We start from the raw sequence: 24,750 nt of genomic DNA, 5'->3' as shown, positions 1-24,750 counted from the left end.
GCCCCGTGTTCTAAATAAAACGCTAAACATACAATCTGGAAGGGTGGTTGCAGTTCAGTACGCAGCAAGCGGTTCTTTTTGGGGTGGAAACAGCCTCTCTTTAGGGTTTAGCTGTCTGAAAATGAGGCACCTCCACGCTGTGCTTCGTCCCATCTCGGGGTCAGCGTGAGAAGGATCCCCCATGGAGCTGTCTCGCTGTCTCTGGCCTGTATCTGGGACCTACGTGATTAGTTTAGACCAGATGCCTGCCTTCTAGAGGACCGCTTTAAGGTGAAGTAAAGCCAGGCTTCTGTCATCTGTCACCAAAGGAGTGACATCTCTTAGAGCACCACCTGTGTGAGAGTCCCTCAGGTTCTCCACTAAGCCAAATAATGCTCTAACTGTGACCAAGTGTTTCTCAGTCAGCCAAAAAAAAAAGGTCTCACCAAGTCAGAAGGAAAGCCTCAGGTCTTTACAGACTGTAAAGCTCGTGATGGGGGGTTAACTGTAATTATTATTATTATTATTTTTTTTTTTTTTTGAGTGTAGTACCACACATTCATATGGTTAATACTGCTGCTAATACTGTGCATCTTTCTTAGAAACTCTGGTGAACAGCTACAAGCCCCAAAGTCTCTTCCATCACACGAATCCTCTAATACGTAGAAGATGACTGGAGACATTACATTTTCCCTTGTCATCCTTGCAACTTCACAGTTGTTCTCAATACATCTCAACTCTGTCCTGAAACACCAGGTTACCCCAAGCCCTGAGCTCGTCTTAATGCCAATTACGACAGTGCAGTCCTACCAGAGAACTGGCCTTGCTCTGAAATCCTCACATTATTCCAGCTCTCTGAGCTGATAGTAATACTTTGAACCTAGGAGCCAGATTGGGTGCAGTCATAGGCAGATAAGTATTTTCTCCTACTGGCAAGCATGACTTCTTCAGGGTTCCAGCTTTTCTTGTAGCCACTTTCCTCCCTTGAACAAGCGATAGTTTAACTGCTGGCGTAAAGCACCAGTATCAAAGGAAGCCAGTGGGACTGTGAAGTGTCACTGAATGAGAAATTAATCTGTGTCTGCAGAGACGTATTCTGCATGCCCAAGGTATTGTGATAAAACACATTTCAGAAACGTTTCTTCAGAAAGGGAAGATATTTTTTATATATGAAACAGGTGTTATATGTGAAGTGTTTTGATAAGACAACTGCACCACGTCCCCTGAAAGCTTAGTTTATTGACTTGCTGTGTGGTACGTGCTGCGTGAGAACAAATTACAGAGCTATTTTTCAAGTTGTATTAATATCCTGGAGACATCCTGAAAAATAAGGGGGACTCTTGAAATCACAGGGAGAAGATGCAGTTTGCATGCGTTAGTACTTCTCTGCGGCGTGAGCAGAAGTCCTGCAGGACCATGCCCTCGTGTCACAGCCATCCTCTCCTGCTGTTGTTCACCTGCCTGGGGCTCTTTCTCAGGGTGAGCACAGTTACACTGGGTGAAAACTGTGCAAACAACAATGGTTGAGGCCGGCCATTTAACATATCCAGATTTTCTTCCATCTTTTATGGGGTTGTTAGCACTTTGCATGCCCACCCATATTTTGGTTAAAGTCACAGCACGCAGCCTCTGTAGCTTAGATGCAGCACTCCCTTTGAGCTAAAGAGCTGGAGAGAGATGGCCCACACTGCTAGAACTATTAGCAAAGCACAAATTCTTTCTTAAATTCCTCAATCTCAATCTAAATTGCAGTTTTTACCGTAATTCTGTGATATGCAGTTAACATGAGAAACAGTTAATTTCAGTTTTATATCTGTTAATAAACTGTAAGAGCCCAGACAATCTACAATATATATAATAAGTACTGGAATTCAGTATAATTACAGAACAGTAAAATGTCAGAAATGCATAATGTTGTGAGGGTTCCTTTTTTAACTCCTGATGTGTTTTCTTCTTCCTCCTCCTCAGTAACAGGTTCACAGATAAAATAGTTGAGACCTCATCCGTTGGGAAGTAGGTGAACTTGCATGTGTTCAGCCGACGCTTGTGTTTCTATTACAATATTTTCAGTGATGACTTTCATTTGAGACGCCGAGGGACGTGGTGTCAAGGAGAATCTGTTGCTTTGAGTAATTCAAAGTAATTCAAAGCAGTCACTCTAACACAAAAATGTCAGTAGTATTATTCATGATTCTTGTGGGAGCGAGTGAACAAGTCGAGGGTTCCTCTGTACAAAGATTACGTTCTTGTAGATACTGTGTTAGGATATATGCAGTTAAAACCACAACTAAGTTATATCTGGAAGGAAGACGCCTCGATGTTTTATTTTTATGTATGTGGGAAATATTTTCTCTTAGTTTTGGCTGGATAATTAGGTGCATATAGTGCAGTAAAAAGAAGCAGAAGGAAAAGAAGAAAAAAAAAGAAGGAAACCTGTTTGAATGCCACAGGCAACAGAGTATGTAAGGAATGTCCCAGTGTCCCCATTTAAACTTTGTACTGAGAGAAAAAAAAAAAAAAAAAGGCAAAACATGTGATACAAGTGGAAACAGCACAGCTTCCAGAACCTCAGAGCTGGAATATCCTCTTGCAACAACTCTGAAGCAGGACTTTTCTGCATTCGTAGAGCAGTGAGTTACACCTGACTTCTACCTCCCAGAAAGCCAGCCAGGCCCTCTGCTTCCTTTCAGCTTGGAGGATGTGGTATTCGGGAGTCAAAGCATCATCCGGGCAAAGGTGTGACGAGAAGTTAATTTGGGAAACTTCTAATTTGTAATTGAAACTTCTAATTTCTTAACGATTTGGGAAAATTCTAATTCTAGGGATGAGGATCAAAAGCTCTTCTTAGAAGAGGGATGTTATCCATGCAGTCTTTAGCTGCTCATCAAATTAAAAAGAACACGTGGGCCAGTCCTGCAGCTTTCCCAAGCCTGTGCACGAAGCCACATCAATAAGGACCTGCACTGCATGAAGGTCGGTATGAGCACCATGCATCGCCCTCACCCTCCTCGCTCTCTCACAGGGGACCTGCCACGGGACACGTGGTGTGTTGCCTTGTGTGGCTCCCTGCCCAGGGGCAAAGCCCTGTCTGAGGGAGTGACACGAGATCTGTCAACAAGATAGGACACCCAGCGAGTGCTTGTGGCCTGTTTTCTTGCTTCTCTTGCTCAGAAACACGATCAGCCTGCAGGCTCTGCTGTGAGACCATCTCTTTCAACCACACGGGTTAACAGATCACATTCACCTGTAATATATATATATATTTTTCTGTGTATTTCTCTAAGCAATTAACAAGGTGGGTTTTTCATGCAGGAGGAGCAGGTGTCTGTTCAGCACAGGTGCAGATCTGACCCCCTGGGAAGTGCAGGTGACCTGCATTTACAGTAAACACGGTAAAGAAGCCTGGCAGCAAAGAATAGTGCTTTTGACGACAGAACTGAAACCTAACCCTGCCTTTTGAATGTGGCCGGACTTCTGGCAGGGTCATGGAGAGCTGTGAAAAGTTTTGTCACCTGAGAGCCCCAAGAGGGACGCTGCTGTTTCCCTGTGTGCTGCTGCAAAGATCCTAGACTGGGGAAGGTCTTTGCTTGTGCTGCTTATGACAGAGAACAGCATTTCCTATAGAATAATTGCACACATCAAACATCCTTTTCCTACTTCATTTATTTGCTTAGAGGCCAACATCTTCTTTGCTTTAAGAAAACTTTCAGTCCTTGCCTACCTTAGTGCTACAGTGAATGCAATATTTTCATTTAAAAATTCTGTCCTGAAAACACTTCTGCTAGACACCTCTCTGACAGCAAAATTCATAGTGCAAGCGATGCTGAAAAACAAATGCCATTCAAGAGTCTCCACAGATATTTAAGAGGCAGGAAGGGGTCTTGATTATTTGATCTGAACTGAGTTGTGCATACCACGGGGTGTTCCCCAGTAATTCTGGCCCCACACCCATCCCTCCCATCTAAACAATGGCAGACATTTTAGAAAGACGTTTGGTTGTGACTGGATAAGATCTCAACTTCTCATAAAATGCATTAGCTAACCATTAGGTAATGCTACGAAACCTTCAGCTTGAGTCACCATCTCTTGCTAGTCAACGTTGGTGACGGAGGTGAAAGTAGATGGATACTTGCCCAGGATTTTGAGCCATTTTGGTGCTGATCCTGCCCCTGGCATAAATGAGAGTAGAGGACTGTTCTCATTTACGTGTTTGGAACAGTCTCCGTGTACGTTCATCACGCTTTGAAGATTACTATCTGGACTGCTCCTGCAGCATTGTTTTTTTGAAGCTGCAGAACGGGCCAGCAGGTTTACAGAAGCTGACTTGAAAACGCACGCTGACATCACTGCTGCAGGTTTCTGACTCAGCAGAGACATAGATGTGTTTCTCAGAGGGGAGGATGTTGTTTCAGTTACTCACGCTTCAGGGACTGTTTGGCATGAAAGACTGAGCAGGGCGGAAACTTTCACTTTGAGCAAAAGAGCAGTTTTAACAGAGCCTGCATGCCTGTACCTCTTCACGTCCATCCCTTCCCACAGATCTCCCAGACAAAATGTTCAACTCGCCAAACTGATGGTGGCAAAAAAAAGAAAGGAAATTCGCTGCCAAAAGTCCTTTACTTTTCTTTACCTCCACTCCTTGGCAAGCTGCAGGCAAACTGGTGGGTGCAGCAAGGATCTGGCACGGCTGAGATGGATTTTCAGCTCCCCAGTTAAAGCACTTTGTAGGGTCCCACTAGTAAGCCCCTATCTACATGAACATCTAGAAACAGCTACACTGGAGCAGCCAACCAGGCCACAATCTCTATATTTGACTACCTGAGGCAGGTGCTTATGGTGCTGACCAGAACAGCTCTGCAATGACTAGAGACAGGCACAACGTTGCATATTTTTTGAAAATGCTCGTGTTCAATTTGTGGAACTCGTACTTCTTAATAAGGCCTCTGTTCGGGTGAAGAAAGCAGTTTTCCTCTTGTGCTTGCACAAAAGCATTCTTGATCTGACATGACTTGCAACCACAAGAGAGCACTCTTTCCTTTGAAGATCTCTCAGCTTCTCCAGAAAGCTAGAGACGTGCCGTATAAGTTTTGCAAACTGCTCGTGAGCTGTTTCAGTTAGACCAGAGCAGCCGAAACAACAAAGCTTGCAGTTGTCTTTTGGATTTCATTGTGAAAAGCCTTTGGGTAGTTTTCAGATGACAGAAGATCCTTGGTTCCTGAAAGGGAGGAGTTCTGCCAAAACTTTGAAGATCCCTGTAAACTTTGCAAATTACCCAGCTTTTGGAGACAATTATATCAAACGGTATTGTGGATTACAATACATGAGAAGTGTTTAGAGCCTGGAAGATTATTTATGTTTGGCGTTAACTCCTATGGTCATAATTTCAAGCAGGGAGAAAAGGAATACACAGGAACCCTCTTATTATCTTTTGAAATATGAAGATCAGAGGAAAAGAAGGGTTTAAAGTGTGGAGTGATGGTCCTCAATACCTGTCTGTAAATTAGCTGGCATCCTGCATCTATAAAAACATCAAGCCTTAGAGCTGATCGCCAAGCACGGAGTGGACCTCATGAGTTGTTCGCGGTGTATTGAGATCTGAGTTTTTACACACCGCAGGGGGAATCCGCAGCCTGCGGGGCAGAGTACCTGTACAAATGTTTCCTCCTCGTTTGGATTGATCCGAGATTTGGAAGCCAAATTCAGGAGCCGACCTTGCGCTGGTGAGAAAGGACGGAGCATGGACAGCGGTAAAGATGGTGATGGACTGTTGAACAGGATTGCATTTTCGGGAGCTATGTCCCTGGCTAGCAGCCACGTGCATCCCCACGGGGTCCCCCTGAGAGAGCCCTTCGGGGTTCCCTTCCACCTGGACCCGTCTTACTGGGAGCAAGCCTACGGCGGGCACGCAGGTCGCATCCCCTACATCCCGTTCCCTGGCTACGTGGGCGTCTATGACTATTCCTTTGAGCCTGCCTTCATTCGAAAGAGGAACGAGAGGGAGAGGCAGCGGGTGCGCTGCGTGAACGAGGGCTACACGCGCCTGAGGGAGCACCTGCCCAAAGAATTTGCTGACAAGCGCCTCAGCAAAGTGGAGACCCTGCGAGCTGCAATCAGCTACATCAAGCACCTGCAGAGCTTGCTGGACTGCCATCCCCTGGGGTCTAACAGTAAGGAAACGCTCTCCGCCAAGGAGCTCCCGGATGGTCCCAGTCCTGGTCCCCTGCGGGAGTGCAACAGCGATGGGGAGTCTAAAACCTCCTCAGCTTCATCCCCCTACAGTGAATTTGAGGAGGCGGGCAGCTAGGAAATGGCCCCCTGGAGACAGAAGCTTTCAAGATCGGCTGCAAACCAAAACTAAAACCCCAGGGATTTTTCTACAGATTAAAACGAGTACCAGGAAAAGGGAGAACAGCTAGGAAAAAAAGATAAAGGTATTTTCAATCTGTCGAAGGACTTTAAATGTTGTCTGCACAAAACTTAAAGATGATTCTTAAGCAAATAGATATTGCTTAGGTTGTTTCAGCTGTGCTACTAAACTTTGGCTTGTTAAAACCAAAGCAACTTTTGCCTTCTACTTTTCATTCAGCTTTTATTCTGTTTGTCTGTTTTCTTTTGCCTTTCACTCGAGGAGACAGCAAAACCAGATAAATCCATTTCAGGAAACTCCCCTCCGCTTTATCCCGCTTCCTCCTTTAAGTTTTATTGTCTGTTTTTCCTGATTGCTAGCCTGAGACATACCGGATTACAAACATTTGGAATGGGAAAGGTAAGATCTAGATGACATGTCTTTCCCAACATTTTTCTTAGAAAACCCACAAAAATACTGCTACTTCTGAAAAGACAGTATTTTTTTAATAAATAAGCCTACATTTGTGAATTAATTTCTTTTACGGCTTCTTCTAAAGTGAAAGAAGCAACTCATGCTTTGGACTCTATTTGGTGATTGTCCAAAGGATAAATTTTGGGCAAAGAAAGTCTGACCCTTTCACTCAAATCCATTCTGGAAAGTGGTAGACAGAGATTTGTAAAACTGCACCTATAAAAGCAAAGCTCCCTTCGTGATACAGAAAAATGTTGCCAGCCTGTTTCTTTATTTTCTGAAAACAGAGTTGTACACAAACTAGTCCTGATTGTGTCTTTTTGGCAGCTCAGAGATGATATGCTTAGAAATGTGTTCCTGTGGTGGTTAAGTCCTGAAAGGTACAGAAATGTACATTAAATTAATGTAAAGAAAGGGTAACATTAAATATATCAGTTTATATCTGCATGAAAATGTAGACATTTCTCCTTTTGATCAGAATGTTGCATTACTTTTTCAAAGAATACACCTTTTCAAACTGATGTCTCAAAATATATGAAATACCTATAATTTGGACAATGTCTACTTAAAATGAGAACTTTTCTCCAAATTCCTCAAAAAATCTTTGTTTTTCTAAGGCCAGATTTAATTAATATTTACCTATGTGCTTAAATCTGATTCTGAATTTGGGGTAAGCTCCTTCTTACTCATACATTTTGCACAAACTTGTCAAACGTCTGCTCTTTTTTGGCCTCATGTTGGTGAAATGGTTTTGTATCTTTTTGTCTTTCCTTCACATATGCCGACTGACCACCTGAAAAAATACTTGTGTGTAAGTGAGAACACATACTGATTAAATACCTCAAATGTGTCCGTAAATTTCATTTAAATAAAAAAAAAAAAAAAAGGAAAAAAAAAAAAGGAATATATCCTGGCTGTGGCTTGGTGGTGTTTGTTTGTTTGTCTGTTCTGTTTGTTTGTTTTCACTTTCAGTGGGTAATGAATGGGACATCACTGCTTGCAGGAACCCTGAATGTTCAGCAAAGAATAAAGAAAATGGATAGGAAGTGCAGATAAAGCACTAGCTATGAAACGAATTTTTTTAACCTAGATTTTTAAACCTAGATAGGGAGGTGGCTTGTGCTGTTGGCATCTGATCAAAATTATTAGGTATAAAAATAACGTGCTGATTTCTAGAATACTGCTATGAATGTTTGCACGCTTTTAGCCGTTGAGTGCCTGCTTTCATGTACTTGCGGTGGAGTGACTTGCGTCTAGCTATTGCTAGAGCTCTGATCCCAATTATTTTTTCTTAATTCACAGCCAATAATTCTGAAAAACAGACGCTTAGGCAAACCACGCACAATTCAGAAAAGGAAAGAGCCTAAGAGAGCAAGTGGCTCAGATCATTCACTCAGCCTGACCATACTGAAGAGGCACTGTAAAAAATGTCAGTGGCAGTCACAACCTTTGTCCTTTATTCTTTTTCTAAAGACTATTCTGTTTTTTGTAAGAGCCGTTACTTCTGCAGGTCTGTTTCCCAGACCCAAAGAGTTTAAGCACAGTTACCTGGACAGTTCTCGCTAAGGATCTAGAGATGAAGCACTAATTTTGGGGTGCATAAGCGTTCATATTTGTTATCCAAGAAAGGGGAGAAGTGCAAGGTAGTGGTAGGAATGTCTGACAGGGTTCTACTATTTTTATGTCTTTTCTTCTTTCCTTTTTGGCCTCTGGGAAGAGATTCAAACTCTCTCTGTGACTCAGTTTTGAGATTTCTGGAAATATGGTAACTAGTGGTAACTCTATCAGCAAGTCTGGATTGCATTTCTCCATCTACACAGAGATTAAATCTCTGTTATCTGTGAAAAAATACATGCTTCCTCAGAGTACCTGAGTCAAATTCTGTGAAACACATAGCTGTTTGTAAAGCACTTTGAAGATGAAAAGCAGTTAACATACATACGTATAATGACAGTAAGTAACCAGATCAAACTAAACCAGTACAAATAAAAACGACCAGAATGCCAGTTACTTTCCAGGCAGGAAGCATCAGATAACTCTCCAAATACATTTTTAGGTCAGATGCTTATCACAGAGGTTTGACCTCTGCGTTGACATATCCAAGAGCCATAATCCTGTGTTTCCAAAGCCCAGAGGGAGGGTAGGGCTTGCTGCCTTCTCAGTGATCAGCTAGTCCAGATGGACAGAGAAGCAGACTGAGCCATGGCTCTGCCCCCTTTAGCTTCATCTCACATGGGATGTGCCTCAAGGGGACTCTAACCAAGTGGGGAGCATCTCCACTCTGGGCCTGTGCTTGACCATTGCTGTTGTAGGATGACCCTTCCCATGTGCGGTGCAGGCTGATCTGCTGCATGTCTAGATGGGACTGGTTTATGTCTTGCATATCCTTAATATTCTACAGTCAGAACCAAGCCTGGATATTGTGAAACCATGTTTTGAGAAAGACCCCTGGGCCTCAAGTCAAGGAGACTGATTAAAAAGTCAATATATCAGTAAGAAGGCATTTATATACACATTGCAGAATTCACATTTCACTCTTTAACAGCTCTGGAGACATCCTTAAAGCACCTCCTGACCCAGCCTCAATAATGAAGCTGCAAAAACTAGAATATCACAGGCAGCTTAATTTCATTTTAAAGGAAAATGAGTTTCTGGGTGAAAATGAAATTCTTTCTGTGCAAAAAAATCTGTGACCAGTTGAACCGCTCCTAGGGAGGTTGTATATTTCCTTTCTTGAGTTCCTGCTAGCATGCAAACCTGTTGCACACCTCTAGCACAGGGAAGTAGAAGACGGGTAAAGATTTCCCAAATATGGATCAGCGCTTCCTACGTGTGTCAACAAAGATTTCAAGTGAATGCTACATTTCAAAAGCTTCTTAAGCTGTTTCTGTCTAGACAAAGGTTTTCTTCAAAGCTTCTAAAGTGTATCATTATGAGACTTTGAAAGCAGACAATGATCCAACTTGTCACCCTGAGAGTTAAAGTTTTAATAAAAATGGTGACCAGAAGAGTTCTCTCCATGTGGTGCAGTCACTATTTACAAGAGAGGTGAACACTGATATCCCTAGGCAACCATGCTGCAGCTTTATCAAACTCCTGCACACAAAATTCAGACACTTTAATCTTTCTATCAAATGTGAAAAAACCCACGCATCTGTCATCTTCCCTCTTCTGCCATTAAATTACAAATCCATTTGCTCCTTGATACTATCAGCATTTTAAAGATGTGTAATCCTGGCCATGGGATTGCTTTTAATCCTCTAATAGCTATTTAGCTGATTTCTTTGTAAAAGCCTGTCTGCACTCCTTTCATGTTATATTACTCAGTGTCAATAACGTGGCCAAAGAAAACCAGAAGGCACTGCAGAGAACTCATGTTCAGTAAAGCAATCAGGGTCAATTTATCTCACCGGAATAAATGAACAGGGAACAGCCACAGAAAAATAAAGAATCTTTGAAAACATTTGCCACCAGAACACTTGGAAGTAGGAAAAAAAAAAAAGATCTGCAACATTTCAAGTGCTACCAACAGGAGAGCCCTGCTGAGGTTGGCTCAGGTCAATCCCTATGGATGCAAAAGGTTTCAAGTCAGTCTCTGCAAAACAGAGTCTAAGCTCATATAGCCTCAGCCCGTACCTCGTCAGTAGTAACCCTCAGCATGCAGGTAAGCAGCTGCAAAGTAAGAGAGAAATTTGTTCCAGATAAGTGGGGAGCAGCAAAGTTGGATGGACCTCACTGGATCTCCATGCAGTCAATGGAGGATCAGATACAGACAGGGTCAGGTTAGGATGCTGGTGAAATGAGCGCAGACTGCCAAAAGCATTAGTTTGCAATTTACAGCAGTTTGGCAAGATGGCAGTGCTCAGAAGATGCTCCAGAGCTGGCTGAAAATGTTACAACTAGCATTCTTTTGACTGAACTGAGAACATGCTTCTTTCCAGGGAGTGAGGGCAGCTACCCTGAGCCAAGACCCTGGAAAGTCAACAGGGAACAAAATGGTCGTTTGATGCTTTGCGCAAGAGGCTGGTGGTGCTTTTCAGGAGTGAAAGGGCCACCTTGTTTAGTCACCAGTGTCCTTCCCCTACCCACTCATATCCACGTTTCGTGGTTATTCCTGTCAGAATATTCCTATTTTTCTGACCTACCATTGTCTGTGGGTGGGATTTAACAGGCTGTGTTTTAGCATTGCCAGTTCAGCAGCCTTGCCCTCTCATATCTCATGTTGAAAGGCAAGGTGAAAGGCAGGCCTGGGGAGAGACACGAGTCCCTGTTTGCAGTGCCACAGCACTCTGCTCCGCTGCAGTCTTCCCACTAGGCCTTTATGGGATTACACCTCTCACTGGGCTCAAGGGAGCTGTTCTTTCTGGATAAAGCCCTGTGTGAGAGTCACCTGGTGGCCCAGCTATGCTGGATTATCACTGTAGTTGCCAGAACTCATCCCTCCAAGGCCTGAGCATGCAGCATGCTCTCAGGGTAGGCCCAGCACCATGGCAGCTACATGCGAGCACGTGAAGGCTGCGGAGCCTTGCCTCCACCACGCCTGGGCTGAGGTGAGGGCAGAGGCTCAGAGCTCCAGCCTGGCAGTGAGGTACCGCCTCAGAAGAGAAAACCTTTCCCTAGTTTACAAAACGAGCTGAAAAATGAAGTGAATAACAGCTAAAACCCAACTCAGGAACAGATAGTGCAGGTACATGCACAGGCTGGGTTTATTGGATGCACTTCAAAGGACAAGCACAAGAAAAGGTTAGTTTAATTGGCTTCCTTTTATTTGTCGTAGCTTACAAAAGAACCGTTCCTTCCTAAGAAACACAGTAGCTGCATGCATACAAGCTGGAAATGTTGGGGTACCCACAGCCCAGCCCTGGAACAGAGTCCTACTACTGAGTTTTCTTGCGGAGACCAGGAGCCACATGCATGCTCACAGTCCCACACCTTGCAAATCTCAGACAAAGAAAAATAAAAAGTTTTTTTGGTGTGTGTGTGTGTCTTTTGTTTTGTTTTGCTTTGTTTTGTTTTAGTCTGATTTCCAGTGGAAACAAAGCTTAGACAACACACTGTGTGTGAGAGCTCCCATCCCCTAAAGCTTCTGATCCTCTGCCTGTTTTTCAACAAACCCCCATGAAAAGAAAGTCTCAAAACACAAATCGTATTTCTCCAATTCTTGACAAAATAAGGGGTTGGGCAGAGGCGGGGAGCCCAGCTGAGGGCTTATGGCTCTGGCTGATGAGCTGTGGTGCTCGATGCTGGGTCAGATTTCCATGCCGCCCAACAAACCCTGGGGCAACACAAAGAGCAGGCAGTGCACCCACTCTTTGGCCACCTCCAGTCATAACTTGGTGCATTTGTGTAAACCAAGGAGATTTGTCAAGGTCGATGCATTCATCTATGAAGCTGGGTGGTTGAAGACCTGGTTCATTACCGCCACTGTCTTCAGATATGGCTGAAGGGGCCAGTACCACTAAGACTGTGGATTTCCTGAGTGGGACATACCCATCCACGACCACATTCCAGCCACGTCAGCTGTCCCATCATGTCTCTGAAATTGCCACTAGATCAAATTCTCTTTTCAGTTTGGCCTGCTTGATGGCCAGTCAGCCCACGGGCATCAGCAGGCAAACGTGCTTTGCACTAGTAGAACATGCTGCCTTTTGTCCTGTCTGCTGGGGACAAGGGATGAAAATATAAGTACTTTGAGAGGGGTTTGGATTCAAGAAGAGGAAACTGAATGAGTGAACCATGAGAGGCTGACAGATTAAAAATTTAATAAATGGATTTTTTGGTCTTTTTCTGTATTTGCTTTACTGCCAGCATTATGATATATTATGCCACTCTCTAGATGTAGTTCTTTAAATTTAAGAAGCACTGAAGAAGTCCCAGACTAAGCTGTAGAGGTCTTGTCCCAGGGGAACTCGTATGGAGGTGATCTATACATCCCCACACCCAGTGGCATTAAAGCTCACTGATGTTTAATGAATGAAACTGATAATAAACTGTGTAATGTATGAATAAAATAAGGTGGATGTACAAACACAGGCGTGTGTGCTGTGGTGTTTTCACACCGGAGAAGGAGGAAGGATGAGGTGGAGAAGAGAAAGTGGTTTTGAAGTGTGGCACACTGTGTGATATCAAATTAGCTGCATGGCTGAAACCAGGGAAATAAGAGCAAATTAGATATGACACCTTTGGGGAGGATTAACTTGTGAGAAAAAAAAAAAAAAAAAGATTTGAAGATAACGTGATAACATATAACACATTTGCAGGCCAACCCTGTGGAGATGAAAAAGAGCTGTGAGATCTTGCATAGCAGAAATGCTAATAAAAGCAAGCAAAGCAGTCACCCTCCTCAGCCAGGGCATAAAGGGAAGCATAGGCAGGGCTGGAGAGAGGGCCTGACACCCCACCAGCCCGTGTGGGTGTTTTCTACCATTTAAAGTGCTTTCCTCATTCCCATGGCTCAGGGTGCCCTGAGTTCAGGGAGGACACAGCAAAGAGGCTGTGGCCACTATGGGGAACCCTTCACAAATGTGGCCATGACCTGCTGCATCTGTGGTCTCTGTCATGAGCCAGAAGTGAGAGGTGGGGCAGGCTGGGACTGAACCAGACACTGGTTCTTCATCCTGGAGGAGGAACACAGAATAGCAGAGAGGCTAGGAGGAGCCCAGCACCATGATGAGGAGCATGGAGCATGCGGAGAGTCCAAGCACTGGAGGTTTCTCTCTTAAATGAGGAGTTTCTCCAAGAGCACCACTCTTCCTCCCTCCTCCTCCTTCTCTGTCCTGCATGCCAGGAGTCAGAAGTTTATTTACATATTGCTACTGTCCATCAGTCTCTGTAGTTCTCTTTTCCTCTCTTTGTCTTGTTCACCCCTGTAGCTCTGGCTATTGCTAGAGGGGCAAGGGTATAGGGCCATGGCCTGGCTGTGTAATCAGTATCCTTCTCATACAGCAGCCTGACCTTAGCATCCCTCCTTCCTTACACCTCTCTGCTGACCACGCTATGTGCTGATCTTGGTGAAGATGGATGTGCCTTGCAGCATCTGGGCTGGAGATAGGCAGGAAGCTATTTAATAAGCAAAATTATAAACAAACAAATAATAAAAAAAAAAACTATCAAAAAAGAAGCAGCAACATGATTTTACCACCAGTCATTGTGCAAAAAAAAAAAAAGTCTGAGACCACAGCATTTGCATGACAGTGCATATCTGTCTGCCTGCACCCCAGCCACACCACAGTTATCTGCCTACCATCACCCCTCATTCATCTTTCCTTGTCAGTCTTTGCCAAGCACCTCTGAGCGTATTCCTTATCAAAGCGCTGAGCTGCTGCAAACAGGCTGTGCTCTGGCTGGGGAGCAGGGGGTGATGACAGCGCTCAGCCCACCATCAGCAGGCTTGGGAATCAAGTGATAAACCCAGGTTACTTCAGCACTGGGTTTCTCCTCCATTTTAGCAACAGCGTGGTCCGTTTCTTGAAGCTGTGCTGAGAACAGCAGCAGATCCTGAGCTCACAGATAAGCCTGCCCGTGAGCATCACCCAGGCTGTACTCCCACTTCTCAGGGATGCTGATGCCCCGTGGAAGTGGTGGTGGCACATCCCGAGGGGCCTGCCGGACACATCAAAGCTGGGCCGTGCCGCATGTCACCACGACACGTGCAGCACAAATGCGGGGCATTCGCCTCTGTTTATGTGCTGCATGCTCCGTTGCTTTGCATTTTTCAGTGCTATGAAAGCTTCAAAAGCTCCATTTACATTAACGAGCCCATAAAGCATAAGGTTATTAAATGTTGTTTATAGTCCCCTGTCTGAGAAGCTCATTCAGTTACCAGCTGGCTCAATTTTTACTAAAGCTAGTTTCAGGAGGGCGCCAAGTTGTATCTACATGTGCTGTAGGAGCTCACGTGGAAGGGACAAGAAAAAGAACGACAACGCAATCACAGTGCAATGGTTGAGTTACTCTGTAGTAGGAACAGTCAGCATTTTCAGAGCTTTATAATTGGAAAAAAGTTGTGTTTTGAGGTCATTCTCTTAAGGAATGCATTTTGCATTTGCAACTTCAGTGTAAAAAGTCACAATTTAGGTCATTCCATCATCTGATAACCACTGCAAAGCTAATAAAATCACAGTATATGTGGAGTGAAGGGTATCAGGAACTGTGACTGGGCAGGAGATGGCTGTGCAGAGGGCAGATTAGGTGAGAGCAAGACGGTCAGCATTGGCATTGTGCAGAGCAGGCATTTTTGGACAGCAGCTGGACAAGAATGGCTGGAAAAGAGTTTAGGCAGAGTTAAGGGAGACGTCTGGTAAAAGATATTGTGAAAGCAGCCCAAGGGTTCATCCATGTGGGCCTGAGTGCAGACTGCCAAAAAGGGGGCACTAAGAGTACATTCATGGTTTCAGGGTGTCGTCTCCAAGAAAGAAGCCTAAAGTGGGGTCTTTGGCCAGATTTCTGTTGGCTAAAATGTGTTAAGAACACATCTAGGAAGGTCACTGGTGAGTTTTCTTTGTGGTTCTTAATTACAAGAGTTAAAGCAGCAGTTTAGGTACAAGTGTAGGCACAGAAGTGCAAGCAACAAATGCCACCAAGAACCTCCTACATTGGGCTCCAAGCACTGGGAACTGGGGGCTTGGAGCATGGAACAGGGCAGACGGGCATCTGGTGTTAGCATCTGGTATGAAGTGCCAGTTGGGTGTGACAACATCATCAGCAACCTATGTCCATGAATTACCAGTATGATATATTTTATTTTATATCTAAAGTCAAATTTTACAGATAAGGAAATGTTCTGGAATAATTCTAATGGTGATTTTCAGTTCAAAAGGATCTAAGTTAAAATACCGTAAAAATGGACATACATTAAACCATGTCTGCAAAACAGAGGCAGCTTTTATTTTACTTATTTATTTATTTATTTTCCTAAAGCATTCCACTCTTTTCAGTCAGCCCTGATTTTTAATACTGAGAGCAAAGGCCACAAGCTCAAATATTGACAGTGCCTTCATTGCAAAGATTACAAAAGCAACTTGCAGCTTAGGCAGATCTGAAGTTTTAAGCCATGCAGACACCATGAAAAGTATGAATGGAAATCCATTGGACTTAGAATTTACTCAGGAATGTTTAAGGAAAGGCAGTTCCAGGGCTGGGTAAAAAAAAATAAATTCAAAAGCTTTGGAGAATCAGTGGGAACCCTGGAAGATCAGATACTTTATTTTTTTCTAAGAATACTTAGGATAGAGATATTTGGACAATAGATTTTATAGAGACAATTCCAGTACCTCTTGGTTTCAGAGAGATAATAAATAAATAAATAAATAAAATTACTACGCAGATGCTCCAAAGAGAAAATGTGTATAAGACAGGCTACAGGACAGCACTAAGAGTATACTCTACTTGGCACATTATGTATGTAAGACAACACCTATACGGTTAAATCATTTTCCTCCTTTCTTTCTTGTTTTTTATCCCAGATCCAGTGGGACAAACTCATCACTTCATGAAAGATTTGGCAGCTCCCTCCAAGTCCTGAACCTTATCCAAGTGATAATTATATCTGTTTGAAATCCAGGAGCTGAGAACTAGCCTCAAGCCACTCAACAAAGGCTTCTCCAGTGCTCTGAGGAAGCAATGCCGACACTTCCCTTCTCCTCGTCTACCTCCTGCTGAAACGTATTCGCAGAGTTTCCTGAAGCCTTTAAGGCTTTTCAAGAGATCTGGTGGAACTAGACCTAATCTCTCATGGGGTATCATCACGTACAAAGACAAAGGAACACCCCCACGGGCATAGTTAATGCAGACAAACATAAATGGCTTTTTTTTTTTTCTCCTGAAGTTGCAAATGCGTAATTAATCTCAGTTCAAATTTACATGTTTGATCTGCTTCTTTTAGACATTAGGCCTCAGATGTCTTTGAAGGAATGGGAAGACCCTGTGATTTGATCTGGAGTGCCTAGGATATGCTTGGTGTTTACGTGGGCAAATCCTCCATGTCCAGAGCTGGTCAGGTGCTGAAGGCGCAGGGGGATGTGCTTAGCTCAATGGCTGGAACAGGTCCACGAGATGGTAATCCAGCAGCTGCTGGGTGAGCCCAGCTTTAAAAGACATCAGGATGGTGGTACAGAAATTAATATATCTAAGGGATAGAAAGGAGCCTGATCCATCTCCTGCTTGCGTTGGTGAAGGTCTATGCATTGGGTTTAAGAGGCATTGGGTGGTGTCTCTAAAATGCTGTGCATGGAGACAGTGGTGGTGAGAGCCACACTACCTCTCACTGCTTGGAGTATGATTTTTTCTTCCTTTCATAGTCATGGAGAAACCTCCATCAAAGGAACTCCCTTGACAGTGCCTTGCAGCAACACCCACTGTGAACTTCCCAGCAACACAACTAATGGAAAACCAGCACTGATGTGCTCAGTGGTTCAGCTGCTCCCTCAGCCCACAGAGAAAGCAGAAGTGCAGACCTCTCTACTTTGTAAAGGACTTGTCCTTCTTCCTTACCACAAGAGACACAGTGCACCTCAATTCCCTCTGGGCCTGTGGCTGGTGAGATGCTGGCTCCTGGCTTAGGAAGGCAGGAGCTGAGGTGTGTCCCAAGCCGGACTGCTGGGGGTAGTGCAGTGACACACTTCCAGAAGAAACCATGGCAGTATTTGTCACAGTGAGCAGCTCAGATGTGTGCCGGGGTCACATACAGCTCTGTGGTTCCCCCAGGGGAATGCCCACTGTGGGACGGTGGTGGGTCTCAGCAATACCATGGGTGAGGGATTAAAGGCTGCTCCCCAGGAGGAATCCCAGGGAGGCAGTGCTCAGACCATCCTCACATGAGGCCAGCGTCTCTGCCACCATGTCCCCAGGTCCTCCAGAGCCATGGCTTCAGGGAAAAGCCTGCTGCATTGACCATCTAAAGCCAAGCAGATCAGCTCCACCTGGCAGGAGGACCTTCACACCAAGCCATTTCTCCAGAGCTTCTGTGGGAGGCGAGGCGTCTGGGCACCTGTGGCATGGTGATGGAAACTTCTTGCAGATGAGAGCCACAGCAGGAGCTAATCCTCCCGCAAATAAGCCCTCCAAGTCCTCACTCCTGTAGTTTAAAAGAAAAGAAAGGAATGGAGATGAAAATGGATCCACTTCAAAAAGGGAAATTTCCATTTGAAGTGCTGAGAATTCAAAGCCACGTTCGAGTCAAATCCTCCCCAGCAGCAGCCCTTTTTCTCCCCTCAGTAGTGCGTATCAATTTCTTCTGACAACAGTTTCATGGCTTCGGGATAAATAAGCCCAACTTCGTTGGTATTATATTTTACAACTACAGACAGACCACGGAGATTAAAATTCCTGGGATGAGTCACCACAGGCGGGGAGGGGGGAGGTGGGCCTGTTGAAAAGCCGGTGTTGTGAAACACGGAGCTGAACATGAAACAAGCCAAATCCAGCCTTTCATACCCTGGGCTGCAGAGACCAGGGAGGAAAGTGGCTGTGTGAGGGGCTACCAGGGCAGAGTGAAGGAGGTACCAGCACGAGGAGCCCCACCACAGCACCTCTGAGGATCAGCCTGCATGCTGGGTCAGCCATTAGGTGCAAGCTGGGGACAGCCTGAGGTCTCCTCACCTTTTCATGGCCTGAGACATTCAATAGCTTGGTTTGATCTCAGGATTTTTTGGAGTCTTCCATAAAATACACAGAAGCAAAGCGCCTTGTGATGAAATGTGCTGCTGAAATGCTTCCTGCTAAAAAGTCAGCCAAGAGCTGTCCCTCTGCTCACTGCAATCTTCTTCCTAACCCTCCAGACAAAGCAACCTGATGAATTGAATGGGAAGTCTAGCTGAGGCAAATAGGCTTCATCATCAAAATGATCTGCCGAAGAAAACCCACCCCAGCTTGCCCTGGAAAATTGCCTTCACTGGGAGTGTAGCCAGGAGCTGGTGTAGGCCCCTGGTGCATGCCTCCCTGCTTATGACTGCCCTGAGCACAGGAGCATTCAGGACAAGTACTCCAAGAACCTTTGCTGGACAACTGAGGATGTCCAGAAGCTACGTTAACTTGTTTCACACTCAGACTGTGTCCAGGATCTAGCTAAAGAAGGTCTCAAATCTTCCAGGATTGTCCCAGCCCCATTTCCCAAATCTCCTGCTCCAAGCAATGCTGGTCTCTGCTGAGGCAGGCCTGTGGAAGTGTGGTGGGAGAGATCCTTAGAAGACTTCCCTGACTCTGCAGTTGGCATTAATAATAGGACTAACTCAGTTATGAGTCTATCTGGATTTACTTTTCCACAGCACACCAGCAACAGAGCAGGACAGAAGAGCAGCTTCAGTATTAGCGACTCAAGATGACTCTCTAGTTCACCCATAGCCAAACCTAAGATCAAACCAGCAGAAAAGTAGCTGGCGATTATCTGCTACACCATCCTGCACCACAGATGGAGCTCAGCAAGTATGCGTGGCAGAAGATGGAGCAATGCAGTGCTTCTACTCAACTCTTGCCCAGGTGTATGGAGCTGCTGGCACGCTGCATGTCAGTGCTACTGATGCACTCACCTGTGTTGGAGAGGCTTTCTAAGCACAGGACACATAGCAGCAGTTCCTGAGCAAGTGATCACCACCTCAAGGAGGGTCATAAGCTTGGAAGCATGACTGGTAGGGAGGAAAAATCACTGAGGAAATTGAAGAGTTAGCAATCACTTGTCCTGTGGTTTTTGGGTTTTGCATTGGACTGACAGCTCTCATTTCTCCCTTGTTGATCTGCTTGCCTCATGGCTATATATATTTTTTTTTGGGGGGGAGAGGGGGCAGCAGCACAGCCTGAATGCTCAGCAGGACATTTCCTTGAGTGATGGTGACTTTCCCCAGCAGTTTTGTCATCTCCTGGGCATTTCAGGGGGCTTGCCACAGGTCACAGGGGGCAGTTTTCATCTCCCAAGCTGCCCTCCTGGCACTTTTCATCCATGCCACATTCCTCTGATACCTTCAGCCTGCTCTTGTTCTATGTGTGCATCTCCAGATGTGCTATCATCTTATTTTGCAAAGAGAAATCAAGGCTGCACCTAGCTAGAGCTACTCAGTGAGTTTTTTTATGCCAGAGAGGAAAGGTTGTGTTTTCATCCTCTTTGTGGTGGAGACAATGGGAACCCAAACACCCCCATGAGCAGCCTGATGCTCCCTCAGCTTCTGTCCCTTAGCACATGAATGCATTCACATGGCAAAAATGAGGAGGAACATTTAGCACTTCACACTAGGTCCTGTACCCTCGAAGCATGGAAGAGTTTAGGAACCTTTCTTGCACTGAACCGAAGGTAAGAATCTGGCTCAGGGGCTCTGCTTTGTAGCCAGGGCACTATCAAAAACTTCAAAATCTGGAGTGACTACTTGAAACTGGACAGTTTATAATCTTTTGTGCTCTCAGCTTAGATCACAATAGGAGTGAACCCATCCCTCCAGTGGTGCCAGAAGACCAAGAATAGATAGATACTCAGGGCTGTTGCATGCCTGCAAGGCATGGTCCCTGATTCAGAGCTTAGTACTTAAATCATAAAGACTAATGAAAGACCAGATAGAGCACCAAGACATAAGAAAATGAAATTACTTGACACCAGTAGGACAAGTCTCCAGTCGCTCAATACTGAAAGCTGCTCTCCGAAGATGTCCCCAAATGCCTCGTCCTTATGCCAAACTTTCCTCTTCAGGAGTTGGTCTGTGATGGAGGATTCACTTTCTGCCAGAGGAACAGGGAGGGAAGAAGACAGCGACGATGCTCTTGCCTGCTATTGATAATAATCAAATAGTTTGAATTCCTGCCCAGGAGACAAGGAAATGAGTATTTGTCTCACAAACAAGGCTTCATGTTTCTCAATCAAGATAAAACTTTTGCCTCATCCACTGACCATTAATGGAAGAGCTTGCAGGGCTTGGCAGGACGGGCAGCCAGGAGCCTGTGTGTTTTCTGAAATAGGATGGTTTTGGAGGCCTTTCAGAGGCCCTGGGTCTGAGGCAGGGACAGGAGGGACAATCCATCTCTGGAGCAGCCCCCATCACCCCAAATGCCTGTGAGCAGGGATATCCCTCCTGCTAACCAGCTGGCACCACAGGGCTGCTTCTGTGCCATGGGGTGCCCACTGCACCCAAAGGTGCCCTCCTGCCAGCACGGCGCTGGGTCACGGCCTCTGGCTGGGCAAAGAGGCTTCCCCTCCGCTACAGGGTTCAGTCCCTCGCTGCAGACATGCACAGGCATATGGTGGGAAGGGGAATGACAAAATCCTGTATGGGCTAGGCTCAAAACACAGCCAAAATGGGGAAGAAAGCACTCATCACAGCCCTTTCTCTTTCTGCCTGGAGAAAAGAAAAGAAAAAAAAAAGTCCTCCTGTGATAGGTGAATGGAGAAAATCCCTTTGGCGACAGCTACAATATAAATACCCTCCGGGGAAGAAATAATTTACAGCGATGCTTTTTTCTTCCTCATCCAAGAAGTGGTTAAGGATTTGGCAGGGAAACAGTGGAGGAACTGATCGGTCTATCTATGATTTTAAAGCTTGATAACTTGTCTGTGGATGCCACAGATTTATAGCCCAACAATAATAAGCGTTAGTCAAAAATAAAACAACCAGCTTTCTTTTTTCTTTTCTTTCTCTCTCTCTCTTTTTTTTTTTTTTTTTTTTTTTTTTTTTTTTTTTTTTGAGATTAAAAGTGCAAACAGGTTACAGTTCTTGAAAGCCAGGCGCTGGCTAACGGAGTGATTTATCAGCCAGGCATTATTCCAGACGGGAGACCCACCTTTCCTTCTGCCTGGAACTGTAAAAAAGGTAACGAGGAGTTACGGGCTGTAGCTATTTTTGGCAGTACGGCAGGGAGCCTGCTGCCTGGGGACTGAATGGGAATTGCAGTGCAGTGCTGGCACCCTGAGACTCAACCCTATAACCCCAAGGGCTGCCGGTTGCTTCCCCATGGGGATGCAGCTGCCTACAGGTTTCCAGAGACCTCTGCTGTGGCTCGTGGCATTGAAGAGAGGTTTCCTGGAAAGCTGCAGGAGTTGGAAGCTGCAGAGTGGTTCCTCAGGGCTGGCAGTCAGTGGTGCCACGGCCTTCCCTGTAAGCAGCAGTGCCTGTGTGACACCAAAGAAAGTGATGAGCACCAGTTTGGGGCAGAAGCACGTTTGAATGCTGGTGCTGACATAGAAGAGCTGAGGCCAGGCTTCATGCAGTCCCTCACGCACTGCAGACAAGGAAGGATTCAGAGATCCAGAACCTCCTCCGTTATTTCTAACACTGCACTTGCTTGCTTTTCATCTGCCTCCTTTCCCTTTCAGTTTTGTCACGAAACCCTTGTCTAGTCCTCAGGCATGTACCTTTCCAACTGCTGGCAGCCTGCTGTTCTCCACGGGTGACTCTTCCCTGCCTGCGTGCTCAGGTTTGATTATCTCCTGCAGCTTAATTGACTCGGATAATGAGCTGCTGCTCTAATGCACCAGGGCTTGGGCATTACCAGGCGCACACCCACGGCCACCTCTTCACCCCTCCTTCCTATCTGCTCCTTCTTCCCCTCCTGAGCAGGTTCCCCAGGTCTGACTTCAGAGGGCAGCTCTGGGAGCCCGGCCTGACCTCCCACCCTATGCTTGGACCGAGACCAGGGCGGGGAGAGCCCAGGACCCCCACCCCGGCTCCCAAGCTCAAGGGAGCTGGGCAAAGCTGGGCTGTAGCTCAGCTGGTGTGGGGGGAAGCAGCAAGCCCCGGGTGCACCTGGCACCTCCTTTTAGGAGCAGGCTTCACCGCAGGGCTGCCTCAAACACCTCGGTATCAGAGGGAGGGCAGCTCAGTCCCCGCGTTTCCTCTGCTAAGCTAGTAAATGCCAGATCAAATGCTGGCAGAAGGCTCCACTTCCCTTTCCTGGTCCTAATCTCTGCAATTAAGGCGAGTGATTATTTTGGTTTCTGGATGTTATACACAACGTGAACCGAAGCAGCCTTCTGGGCTTTGGGAGGGAGCAGGCGGTGAGAGGGGGACGAGCTCAGCACCACCACAGCCAGCAGCAGCGCCGGCGGGGGACCTGCACAGCACTCCTCCTACATATCACAGTAATTATTAAAAAATAGTACCTCAAACCCCAGGAGCATCTGCAATACAAACTAATTCTTTGTGTTTTGAGGATGCCAGTGGGTTACCACCTCCCTCTCCCTCCTGCAGGGGACAGAGCACCTGCCGCAGATGCCTTCAGCCTCTGGCTGGGGACCTGCAGCCCTCCTGCTCCTTTTCTGCCCCAAAGCCCCCGCTGCCACCTCTCCAAGCAAAAAAAAAAAACTGGAGTCGGTGGTGATCAAAACCCTTCAAGCTAGGACAGGGCTCAAGAGAGCAAAGCAAATGCCAGCTGCGGGCAGGGCCCTCTGCGTAATTGAAGCGTTCCCTCTGCAAGCAAGGGAGCGTGCTGGCACATGCTGCGGGAGGGATATCGCTTTGTGAGATTGCTTTGAAGGCTGGGGGGCGGAGGGAGAAGAGGCCAGTTAAGTGTGTTTATGTTTGAGAGGAACAAAGGAGAGCGGAGGAGAGGCCGGGGGTGCCTGCGCCAGAGATGTGTCAGAGATCACTTGTTCCTCCTGGGCCAGGACACCAGCCCGGGACCACCAGCGGAGGAGGAAGCAGCGTGTGCGAGGAGCTGTGTTTAAAGCTGGGAGAGCCAAGAGATAGGAGAAATTCCCAAAAGACTCGGGATAGCGATAAACATGACACAGGTTAGGCGCTGCGTTCCCAACCAGCACAAAAACACACCGTGACAAATAACAGTGCAAGCTCCTACCTTGCCGGGCCATGGTTTGGGACCCCAGAGCTGCCAAAAATTTTGCCAAATGGGTATTTTGGCAAATAAAGCACAGCAGCCCCTGCTTAAAGCACTACAGGGGGGAACTGCCCGGCCTGGGGGGCTCTCACAGGGCCCAGGGGTGCCCCAGCAAGCTGGGGATGGATTTATAGGACTGAATCACCCTGCATCAACAAAAACCTGAAGTACATTTTCTGTTTGCTTCTTAATGCTGCACTGACAGCGACAGGAACAGCACCTGCACGAGCCTTTGAGGGCACCGCGAGCAGCAGGTTCCTGGCAAGGAAGGAAGTGCTCCCCCATGCTCGCTGCACAGCACTGGTCACCGCAGCGAGCCCTGCCAGTGGAGAAAGGAAGGTGCCTTCTGCTTCCTAGAGGCAGAAGCAGCTCTGTTTTGGCAGGTCCAATTTGTAAGCTAAACCGTCTTGTTCTCAAGCACAGTGCAAGATAAATGCAGCAAGCTCTCCTCACTGAAAAGACAAAACCTGCATCCAAGAGCTGATTTTATTGCACTGGCTAAAAGCAGATATAATGCAGGCACCCCCTGCAAGCCCCAGGGCCAGCAGGCTTTCTGCTGCAGGTGACAGAATCGACCTGCTGGACAGGGAATGGCCCAGTACCTGCTGTTAGACACAGGCATGCAACAGCTCCAGGGGTGTAGGGAAGGCTCACACCTCCTACCTATGGCTTTCTACCAAAGAAAAAAAAATAAATCCTGACAATTATTCACCAAAGGTGAACACATGGGCACTTGGGTGTTGAAGAAGTGCTTCTGCAGTCACCTGTATTCCAGCATCTGAATTGTAACACTGCCTGCCATCCTAACTTACCCATTTATTTTTTTTTAAATGCAGGTTGAAAAAAGAGCCAGTGGACAGCCCTATCTGGAGAAAAAGGGCAGCTTTTAATTAGAACAACATCCAAATTTAAATACAAGTAACAGAACTGGGCAACGTCTTACATTTTTACTCTCACTTTTTAGGGGGTTAGGAAACCACCCGTCTCCTCTGTATAGCACGATATATAACCAAAACTAAGAGTAGCTTTGCAACAGGAAACCAAAATTGCCATCACTTTTTGCATTCTTAAAGGCTACTGCATGAATGCTGATGATCAGAAGAGGCTTAAGGCGTGTATTTGAGAAAGCACCTACATGGTGCACA

The 24,750-nt window shown here is 46.0% G+C and overlaps 1 protein-coding gene across 1 annotated transcript; it reads left to right on the top strand.

Annotated features, from left to right (window-relative positions):
* Positions 1–5,610: 5,610 nt before the first annotated feature.
* Positions 5,611–6,789, top strand: ASCL4 (achaete-scute family bHLH transcription factor 4). The gene has a single exon (XM_032207491.1). The coding sequence runs from the start codon at positions 5,717–5,719 to the stop codon at positions 6,281–6,283; it is 567 nt and encodes a 188-aa protein (XP_032063382.1). The 5' UTR covers positions 5,611–5,716; the 3' UTR covers positions 6,284–6,789.
* The last annotated feature ends 17,961 nt before the right edge of the window (positions 6,790–24,750 follow it).

Source organism: Aythya fuligula, chromosome 1, assembly GCF_009819795.1.
Source record: "Aythya fuligula isolate bAytFul2 chromosome 1, bAytFul2.pri, whole genome shotgun sequence".
NCBI classification, from domain to species: Eukaryota; Metazoa; Chordata; class Aves; order Anseriformes; family Anatidae; genus Aythya; species Aythya fuligula.
This window is presented reverse-complemented; position numbering and strand designations above follow the sequence as displayed.